This window comes from Malania oleifera, chromosome 1 (genome assembly GCF_029873635.1).
Source record: "Malania oleifera isolate guangnan ecotype guangnan chromosome 1, ASM2987363v1, whole genome shotgun sequence".
Taxonomy (NCBI): Eukaryota; Viridiplantae; Streptophyta; class Magnoliopsida; order Santalales; family Ximeniaceae; genus Malania; species Malania oleifera.
Window position 1 is genome coordinate 129382230 of NC_080417.1, and position 11834 is coordinate 129394063.

The 11834-nt window shown below is 34.2% G+C and overlaps 1 protein-coding gene across 1 annotated transcript; it reads left to right on the top strand.

Annotated features, from left to right (window-relative positions):
- The first annotated feature begins 1876 nt into the window (after nt 1-1876).
- Nucleotides 1877-3721, top strand: LOC131146464 (tetrahydroberberine oxidase-like). Its single transcript, XM_058096090.1, has one exon. It carries the CDS (start codon nt 1890-1892, stop codon nt 3495-3497), a length of 1608 nt encoding a protein of 535 aa, XP_057952073.1. The 5' UTR covers nt 1877-1889; the 3' UTR covers nt 3498-3721.
- The last annotated feature ends 8113 nt before the right edge of the window (nt 3722-11834 follow it).

Consider the following 11834-nt stretch of genomic DNA (forward strand, 5'->3'; position numbering starts at 1 on the left):
TAGTCTTATTTGGTTCGAAAGAAAAGTAGAATAGCGGAAAAATGAAAGATTAATTAAAATTAGAAACAAATTTTCTATTTTGGGAAAAAAAATGGAAGTTAGTTTTTTTAAATAATTTTTTTTATGTAATTAGGAAGTAAGATGTCATTTTTGTCTTATTATTCTCAAAAGTAAATTATTTCAATTTTTTTGTTATTGTATTCATTTCTTTTAAAAAATTAATTTACTTTTTTTAATTCATTTGAAAAATAAATAAAAAGTAGAAAATATTTTTTATATTAAATGACACTAAAAAATATTTTTTTATTTACAAAATTTTATTTAAATCTTAAAATTTTAAAAATAATATATATTTTATTATTATTTAAATTAAAAATAATATATTTTTTATTATTTGATTTTGGGTGTTGGGTTGGGATTTGGTTTTTGGGGGGGGGACTTTTGAAAAGTCGGTTCTCAATTTTTATTTTTATTTTTTATTTTGACAGTCAAGAATTGCGGCTAAATTTTTTTTTTTTTTAAGCCTAAACCGACTTTTGGAAAGTCGGTTCTCAATTTTTTTTTTTTTTTAGCAGTCAAGAATTGCGGTTGACTTTTTTTTTTTTGTTTTTAAAAGCCCAAACCGACTTTTGGAAAGTCGGTTAGGTATATTTATGTAAATTTTCCAAATTTCCTTCATATTTATATTTTTTGATTTTTTTGAAATAATATTTTGGCAAAAAACTCGGCAATTCTTTAAATTTATATATATATATATATATATATACATTTATTTTTTTTTTGGATTACGCACCGGGTATCCATGTGTCCGTTTTACGGTTCACGTGACTAATCTTGCGCCCCTTGAAGTTGACCCCACAACTCCAAAGAGAGGGTAAATTCAGGAGTACAGGGGCGGAAACGAGTTCGGAAGGGTTTGAACACCTGACCTCGTGAGAGGCACTCCCGCAGCCCGCACTACCACCTGAACCACACACTGGGGGTATATATATACATTTATTCATTTTGTGTTGTATTGATGGAATTTGACAGTCTTTTATCTTCTTGTTAAAAAAAATTCTCCAATAAAATTATTAAGTTAATTGCCTAAACAGATTTAAATTCTAATAATTAATCAAGAACACTAAAAAGTTGGTACTAAAAACATATAACAAGGAGTATGAAAATTTTATCTCAATTTATTTTTATAACTTTACTAATTGTCTAAATTTGGCATGCGTGCCTTATAAATAAATAAATAATTATATGTATTATCATAAATAATTATAAACATGCCTCTATAAGGCTAGTTTGAAACTTGGTCAGCCAAAAACAAAAGAAGGTTATTAATAAATTTTTAATGAATTAATTATCAGATTAATAATATTTTAACTTTAATTTTTGTAGGAAATATAAACAAATGATTAATGTAAAATATAAAAAATAAGTTTCAATACTTTTGATCAATTTCATATATGACCACGTACATGTAGAAAAATTATACAAATGATCTTTCTCTTTGTGTCTGTGTGTCTGGATTTTAGATGGTAAAATCAAGCATGTAAAAAGGGGATTCATTTATGTATATAATTTAAAAAAACAGGCACACAAGAAATATGTGCAATAGTACAGATTTGAAAATTAAATACCAAAAAAGCAACCAGCCATATAATGGTCAATTGTCTAATGTCAACTGTCAATTGCCATGCAACTTGGCTCGGAAATCTTCCACCAACTTGAAGTTTCTTTCTTTCCAGGCACTTTCATATATAGTTTTCGATCAAGAAAGTTCAACTTAATTATAGCTAGAAACTTGGAATTGTCTTCGCATGCATGGGTCTCGAATCAAAGGTAGCTTTTACTATAAAAAGGGTCTTCCCATCCTCTCTTCATCACCAAATTCACAAGAGATGAAGAAATCAAGCTCTTCTTCTTTTCTCTACCAGCTTCTTCTTGTTCCTCTCCTACTCTCCATTTTCCCAGATCAGGCATTTTCAGCACAAAGTCACTATGAAAACTTTGTTCGATGCCTTTCTAGGAATTCCACCTCAATCACCAAAGTTATTTACACCCCAAGAAATTCTTCGTATGCATCAATCTTGGAGTTCTCCATACAGAACCCTAGATTCTCATCGCCCGCCACGCCTAAACCTCTCGTCATCGTTACCCCTTTGCAAGAATCCCATGTTCAAGAAACCATAAGTTGTTCCAAAAAATATGGCATGCAAATCAGAGTTCGTAGCGGCGGCCACGACTACGAGGGCCTTTCCTATGTTTCTGAGCTCCCCTTTCTCATCCTCGACTTGATAAAGCTTCGGCGGATCGACGTTGACGAGAAAAATAGCACTGCCTGGGTTCAAGCCGGCGCAACCATCGGTGAACTGTATTATAGAATTGCAGAGAAGAGTAAAAATCTTGGCTTCCCGGCCGGGGTTTGCCCTACGGTGGGCGTCGGCGGACACTTCAGCGGCGGAGGTTACGGCACAATGTTGCGTAAATACGGCCTTGCCGCTGATAATGTGATTGATGCTCGCTTTGTTGATGTTGATGGCAGAATTCTTGACCGAGAAACCATGGGGGAGGATTTGTTTTGGGCCATTAGAGGAGGTGGCGGCGCTAGTTTTGGAGTTATTCTTGCTTGGAAAATAAAACTGGTCCAAGTTCCATCAACCGTGACTGTGTTCACGGTTGACAGAACCTTAGAACAAAATGCAACCAAGCTTGTGCACCGGTGGCAATCTGTCGCGCCCAAGCTCGATGAAAACCTTTTCATCAGAATCATCATAACGAAGGCAAATTCCAGTGGGAAAAACACAATACAAGCTTCATTTAATTCCTTGTTCTTGGGAAGAGCGGACGAGCTCCTTCTGGGGATGAAAGAGAGCTTCCCTGAACTAGGATTAACTAAAGAAGATTGCACTGAAATGAGCTGGATTGAATCTGTTCTCTATTTCGCAGGATTCCCATCTGGGGAATCCCTCGATGTTCTACTCGACAGGACTCCTCTGTCTAGGCGATACTTCAAAGCTAAATCAGACTATGTGAAGGAGCCCATTTCCAAAGCAGGTTTGGAGGGGATATGGGAGAGGTTTTACGAAGACGAAGCAGAGGAGGCGGAGGTGATATTTAGTCCTTACGGTGGAAGAATGAGTGAGATTTCGGAATATGCAATTCCTTTCCCACATAGAGCTGGGAATTTGTACAAGATCCAACACTTGGTGTATTGGGAAGAAGAGGGAGCTGCGAACTCTGAACGATACATTGCATGGATCAGAAGGCTTTATAGCTACATGACTCCCTTCGTTTCAAAATCTCCAAGAGCTGCGTATATCAACTATAGGGATCTTGACATAGGAACAAACAACAAAGGCAACACCGGTTATAAACAGGCGAGTGTTTGGGGTGTCAAGTATTTCAAGAACAACTTCAACAGATTGGTGCATGTGAAGACCAAGGTTGATCCTTCCAATTTCTTCAAAAATGAACAAAGCATCCCATCTCTGTTTGCAGAAAAATGATGGGTACGTGATTATATATATACATGCAGATTCTAAGAAGAAAAGGTTTATGAATAAATTTATGTGCTTTGCCATATTGTAAACAGGAATAATGGGCACAAGGAAACTATACTTAGATTTATTTATATAGTTGTCATGTCAATAAGTGTTTGGTTAATTTGTAAAGATTTGTTGTATAAGTCGTTTATAATAAAATATTTTTTTTATTTATTTTTTTCTTAAAACATTTTGTTTGGTGAAGAGAAGTGTAATTCTAATGCATTTTCTCTCTTCTTTCTTTATTCATTTTTTTTTTTTGTTAATTGCATGCTCTAGAAAAAAAAATATATATATTGTAACGAGTGATGATCACGGTTCCTTATTCTATGCATTTTCAAAATAATTAAGATTTTTTTACATTGTCATCGTAGACACCCAATTTTGTCCGGGGCTTATAAATCACAAATTGGACAAAATTCATTAATTCCATAAACCGAATGCATACACGCACATACGTAAATATTTGAAGAAGAAGAAGAAGAAGAAGAAGAAGAAGTTAAGGGAAGAGTTAAGAGATGTGAGAATTCTAGTGGGAAGAGTTGAGGGATTTATCTTGATTTCATCCAAGTAATTTTTATTTAAGTATTACCTTACCGGAGGCCTTGTAAGAGAAACTGACTTTTTAAAAGGGAGAAAAAATATATATTCTTCAATAGGACCAAATTATTCCTCAATAGAATTTTTTTGTCTCTAATATAAATAAAAAATTGCCCTGAAAACTTTTTAAAACATACCAAATTAATCCTTATAACTATTTATAATTATTATAAAATTCCCTAATACTTACTTATAATTATTTCAAAATACCCTTATAATTATGTGAACTATATTATTATAATTACTCATAATTATTCCAAAACATCACTGTAACTATTTATAACTATCCTAAAATGCCCTTAGATTCTTTTTCTCATAATATCCAACACTAATTCTAATTGCATGCACTAGAAAAAAAAAAAAAGTATTGTGACCAGTGATGATCACGGTTCCTTACTCTATGCATTTTCAAAATAATTAGGATTTTTCTTCATTGTCAACGTAGATACCCAATTTTGTTCGGGGCATATAAATCACAAATTGGGCAAAATTCAATAATTCCATAAACCGAATGCACACACGCACACACATAAATATTTGAAGAAGAAGAAGAAGAAGAAGAAGAGGAGGAGGAGGAGGAGGAGGAGGAAGAAGCAATACCTAAGATTGGCGGAGGTGGCGATTGGCGAAGGGGCGATGGGCTGCAATGAGGAGACGCTGCGACGGGGGCAACGCGCAACAGTTGCTTGAGACTAAGTGGCGGGAGGAACTGCGTGCAGGGAGGAGAAGGAGGGAAGAGCAGGCCGAGAGGAGGAGGGAGGTATGGGAGAAGCATGATGTGCGTGCAAGGAAAGAGGGAAATTTCTGGGGAAACGGATTTAAGTTTTTGAGAATTAGTGACAGTTTCAAAACCGTCACTAATATTCATTAATAATTTTTTATTTATTTTTTTTAATTAAAAGAGCAGTAGTGACGGTCCAAATTTCGTCACTAAAAACGAACTAATAGTGACGAATTTGTAAATTCGTCACTAATACTCTCATTCCAATTTAGATTTATTTATTTTAAATAAAAAAACAGTAGTGAAGGTCCAAAATTCGTCACTAAAAAAAACTAGTAGTGATAAATCTCTAGATTCGTTACTAATACTCGAATTCCAACTTTTTTAAATTTTTTTTAATTAAAAGAACAGTAGTGACTATTCAAAATTTGTCGCTAAAAATGAACTAATAATGATGAATCTACAAATTCATCACTAATACTCTCGTTCCAATTTTGATTTATTTATTTTAAATAAAAGAACAGCAGTGACGGTCCAAAATCCGTCACTAAAAATGCACTAATAGTGACGAATTCCTAGATTCGTCACTAATACTCCAATTCTAAACTTTTTCTATTTTTTTTTTTTAAATAAAAGAGCATTAGTGATGGTCGAAAATCCGTCACTAAAAAGAACTAGTAGTGACAAATCCCTAGATTTGTCACTAATAGATTTGTCACTAATACTCGAATTCCAAATTTTTTAAATTTATTTTAAATAAAAGAACAGTAGTGACGATCCAAAATCCGTCACTAAAAATGCACTAATAGTGACGAATTCCAAGATTCGTCACTAATACTCCAATTCTAAATTTTTTCTATTTTTTTAAATAAAAAAGCATTAGTGACGGTCCAAAATCCGTCACTAAAAAAAACTAGTAGTGATGAATCCCTAGATTCATCACTAATACTCGAATTCGAAATTTTTTAAATTTATTTTAAATAAAAAAATAGTAGTGACGGTCCAAAATCCGTCACTAAAATGCACTAATAGTGACGAATTCTTAGATTCGTCACTAATACTCAAATTTTAAATTTTTTCTATTTTTTAAATAAAAGAGCATTAGTGACGGTCCATAATCCGTCACTAATAACTTCTAATAGTGACGAATCTCCTTATTCGTCACTAATATTGTGAAATAATTTTTTTAATTTTTTTTAAAATCATAGTAGTGACGGTTAAATAACCGTCACTATTAAGCGAGTTTTAGTGACAGACCAAATTCATCTCTAATACCGTAGAAATTGTCGCTAATATTTTCCCGACATAATTTTCGCACGAAAAATGTTTTCCCGCGCTATTTTCTAAGTTTAGTGACGACAACCGTCACTAATATGACATTATTAGTGATGAATTTGAATTCATCACTAATAGTGTCATCACTAAAAATCAACTTTTTTGTAGTGTACGTAGTGAACCAATCCTTGTTGGGCGTCATATAATAAGAACACATCGAGTCCAAGATCCAAGAATCTACGAACTCATCCGACCCTGATGAAATCGAGAGCATATCACCATCACTGCTCCCAAAGTCTCATTCTTCTACTATATTCGCTGTTTTTGACGAACCTTCTTTGGTTTCAGCAACCCCCTTCTTCCTCTTCGGACACTCGAGTTTTATGTAATAACCGAGAAAAAAATAAAATTTAAAAAAAAATTAATAATAATAATAATAAAATAATAAAATAAAATTAATTAATTAAATTAACAAGTAAAATGAATAGTATGATAAGGAACAAATATATATATATATATATATAAATATTAAAGCATGTATATATATATATATATTTGTGTGTGTGTGTGTGTGTGTGTGTATATATATATATATATATATATATATATATATATATAAAGTATGAAAACTTCTTCAAGAAGCTTTACTTTAATTAAGGTTTACTATTATATATATATATAAACTAACACAAACTTTTTAAGAAGCTTTGAAAGTCAAATCCAAATTGAATTGGATTTTGGTGGGCGTGAGTACACTCTCTCTCTTCTCTTTTCACTCTCTCTCTCTCTCATCTCTCTCTCTCCTACGACTCTCTCTCTCTTCGATTTCGGACTAGTTTTTCGCCGGATCGACAAACCGAAGCCACCACGACGCTCCTAGCAAAGTTCTCTACAAGTCTGCCGTAGCGGATCGTCAGGGAAACGAAGTTGGATTTCATCCCAAATCCAAGGTAAGGTTTTATATTCAATATTTGGATTTTTGACAATTGAAGAAAGTGATATACGCGTAAAAATACCGAACTTTAATACTTGAAAGTTTCAGTTCCAGGGTGTTGATTGGGAACGTTGGGAATCATCCCTAAGTTGAGGTAAGACTTTTTAAGTCGAATTTGACTTAGTGGTAGTTATAGAAAATGTTGTACGTACGAAAATACTAAACTTTAATTCTGCGAATTTTCATTTTCAGGGTGTTGAGTTGAGAACCTTGTGGGTACGGGGAAGATTTTCTTAGGGGCTTTTCAGGAATCAGGTAAGGGGATAAATTAAGTTAGTTTTGTTTTGAGAAAATGTATGTATATATATGTAGCATCTGGTTTCAGGAAAAATAAATATATTTATATATATGATTTATATTTGAAAAATACTGTTTAAATGATGATATGTTGAATACGTAGAAAATTTGTTTAGTGTGGCATGAGTATAAAAATGTTGTGAAATACTGTTTTTTTTTTTGGGAATGGGGACGATATAGATTTCTATGATGGAAAACCAGCGTACGGGCCGAGATATTTTTATATGTATATGTGATTTGCCGGCGTATGGGCCGTGCTATGTGGATGAGATTTGCCGGCGTACGGGCCGTGCTATGTGATTTGCCAGCGTACGGGCTGTACTATGTGATTTACCGGCGTACGGGCCGTGCTATGTGATTTGCCAGCGTACGGGCTATGCTATGTGATTTGCCAGTGTACGGGCCGTGCTATGTGGTTTGCCAGCGTACAGGCTGTGCTATGTGATTTGCCGGCGTACGGGCCGAGCTATGATAAAATGTGTAATACCAGCGTACGGGGCGATGATTTTCATGATACACGTATATATGTGAAATGATATGATTGATGTGAAAATAAATGATATGAGATATTTATGTATCACGGTTTTAGTATATGTATATGATATCAGAACCTGGTTGGCTTGGTCTAGGCTAGCACTTGCACGGTACCGTTGCTATGTATCCATGGTCCTTGTGATCATGATATCTGTGTTAACGCCACTGTACGGAGTGGTGTGAGATTGGATGGTCGATGTGGTTATTTTCAAGAAGTGTGATGTTATCGCCCCTGGTGTACGGACCAGTCTGGGTAGACCCATCGGACCTACAGACTACTGTTTGACTTGACAGTGGTCGGCCAACCATTGTCAGGTCCCGCCTTCGGGCCACACAACCCAGTCATGTGGGGGTAATACATGACAACAGCCAGCTAACCTACCAGGATTGTTTTTATGTTATTATTATTATGATATGAGATGAGAAATGTTTATGAAAATGCAGTATGTTCTGCCATGTTTTGATATGCACATGTTTTCCCAGATTTGATAAACAGTATTGAATATGTTATGTATAGTATATGTAGAACACAGAATATTCATGTTGCCACACACTGGTATTAGTTTATTTCCCTTACTGAGAGGTGTCTCACCCCTAAATCTTATACATTTTTCAGGAGCCCCTAATAGGAGAGCGGGAAAAGCCCCGCTGATCTAGATCAGTTGTTGCCCTCTTTGGAAGGGTAAGTTTTTTGTAGGGACAGTTAGGTTTTGTGGGGATTGTCCCTAGATTTCATTTTTGAGATGTATATACTGTGAGATAGTAATTGTAGTAACTCTGGTATGTGTTATGCACATTATGATGAGATGTATATGATTTTATACTTTCTGCTGCGTAGGCTTCTGCTGTATGTTTTGTTATATCCCTGGTGCCCACAGGCCCAGGTGGATTGTGACTTGCTGAGTTGGAATGTATGATGTGATGATAATTTATTTATATAAAAAAAAATATGTGAAAAAGGAGCAGGTCGTTACATTTTATGTGCCCCCTTTTCCCGCACTTAATGCACCGCACACCCTTCCTCTTCCTGGATTTGGACTGAGCCCTATGGCTGCTCAATCCACCCCAGAAGTTGCTTCTCCCACGATCTTGATTCCCCTTCAGCACGTGCCTTTCAACATATGAACCCTCATCGCTGGCATTCTTCCTTTAATGGAACCCCAAAAATGCACTCATGATGTCCTCCAACTCCAGGGTTTCTTTCCCCCAATTCAGTGTCGTAACTAGTTCTCATATATAAGAGACATCAATAGGGAATTTAGTAGCATCAATGCTTTATCCTCTTCCTCAAACTTCACATCAACTCGCTTCAAATCACTAATGATTTGATTGAATGTGTTGATGTGCTAAGTCAGGTTCGAACCCTCTGCCATCTTAAGCCAATAAAGCTTTTCCTTAAGATACAACTTGTTTGTAAGCAACTTGGACATGTACTGGATTTCAAGTTTCAGTCAAAACTTAGCCGGTGATTCCTCATCCATGACATGATACATCACGTCATTGGCCAAACATTGTCGGATAGTAAACACAATTTTGCTTCTAGCTCCTTCCAACTTGCGTCGTTCATACCGTCTAAATTCTTTCCATATAGAGCTTTCACCATCCCTTGCTGCAGTAGCAAGTCCTTCACTCTCCTTTGCCAAAGTCCAAAATTATTGGTTCCATCGAACCTTTTAACATCAAACTTTATCGAAGAGACCCCAGTCATTGTGAACCAACAGCTTTGATACCAATTGTTGTACACAGTTAGCACTTTGATACCAATTGTTGTTTGTGAATGCGCAGTAGAAGACCTCACATACTCACGAATTAATCAACAAACAAGTAGTGCAATCACTCAATGATGAATCAATACTAAAGAAGCAAACACTCAAAAATGAGAAAAACAAAGGCAACAATCAAAAGATACAAGATTTATGTGGTTTGGTAATTTTCCTACATCCACGAGAGCAGCAACTCTGATTCTTACTGTCAATTATGTCAAGCTTACATTGGGGTTACAAAACATTGATTATATATGAACCCTAAGCGTACGAGAACCTTAGATCCTATATAAACCATCCCTATATCGATTCTCAAAGGAAAAGCCTCCGATCTACCCAATCTACTGGCCTTCCAATTTGAACTACGTGATGTGCGCCGATCAAAACCTTCAATGGTTATCCCTCATCCTACAACCTTCTCTCTTATTCCTTGCTTCACGATGCCCTCCTGGTGCGTGCATTTCACTCAAATATGAGCCACATCTCCAACAATAATTTTTATTGTTAGGGCTTTTATTTAATTTCATAATTATTTGAATTTTTAATGAATTAATGTACAATTTTTTTTTGGTTAGGGTTTTATTTCATCTTATGTGAATTTGAGTATATAAATGATGAATGTGCAAATTTTATTTCAATTTGCATGACTGTTAAACATAATTTTCATTTTGAATGCAGAAGTGAGTATCTCATGTTATACCTAGTCATTTACAATTTAGAGAATCTTCAAAATCACTATGATACAAGAGACTATTTAAGAAACTACTAGTTTGTGTTTTTTTTAAATTCACTAAAAATAAAACATGTATAACGTTTTCAACTATTAAACATCCTAAAAAATTTCTATAAATATTATGGTAGCATGCAATATTTATGGGTGTACTGAAACCTATAACATGTACCTAAGAGAAGAGTGACCAAACTCATCAAACATGCCATTGTGAAAACCACCAGTCTGATAGGATCCACAAATGTGACTCCCTTCTCAGCACATAATAGCATGCAACTCATTAGGGGTTAATCCCGACAATCACCCCCAATTACAAAATAAAAACTCATCCTCTATTGAATTAGAATAAATCCTACATATGTAGAAAAATATGGTAGTAAAGTCACTACGCGCAAAACATGCATCAACAATTCAAATACGCAACATGCATCAACAATTCAAATACGCAAACTACTTCTATACTTACTAAATTTTATGGTAACATATGCTCGTAATGACTTATGATCCAAGTAAATTACTAATGAAAGTTCATTATTGAAGTCTAAATTAATTATAACGGTTTGCTTCTCTCTTGCCTCTAATGAGATCTTACTTCCTAATTTGAAAAAAATAGAAAAAATCTTATTTCAATAATATAATAAAATACTATTAATAAAAAAGAGCTATCACAAACCTCCTTACCTACATGAAACATGCAAAAAACACAACTTCAACTGGTGTTTTTTTAGCTAATAATGTTATTTGGTGTACGTCTCTTATTGGTCATGTGTCACCCATGCTATGCCTATATTAAAAAATACTGTATGATTTAACGTCATTTATTTAAAAAATATTAGACCATCTAATATTTTTTCCAACGCATCAAATTTTGAAATAAAGTTCTATCCAAAACTTTTAATTAAAATATAATTAAAATAGAAAAAACTCATATGTCCACAACGGGTCAGGCCCTCAAATCTAATGCGTGGTAATGGGATGCAACATATACGTGCAGCTGCCTCATTGGACGACATTGTTACACTAGAAACCTGTGCTGTTTTAGTTGTTGACGTTTTTTTTTTTTCCTTATGATCTGCTTTGACGTACCCAAGCAAAATCAGTGGCTTAAAGTCTTCAATGCATGCAAAACAGATGAAGATGTTGTTTGGAACTTTATATTTTCTATAGATTTTGTTAGGATCTTAAGGCCATCTAGGCGAGGAAAATAAATTTTTTATTTTTTTAAAAATATTAAATTTAAATATAATATGAAATTTGAAAAAAGAAATTAATATAATTTTATATTAAAATTTGTATAAATTTATAAGTTTAAATTAAATATTTAAAATTGATATTCTAAACAAAGAACAAGTTTAAACTACAGAGTCATATTATTGTCAGCACAATC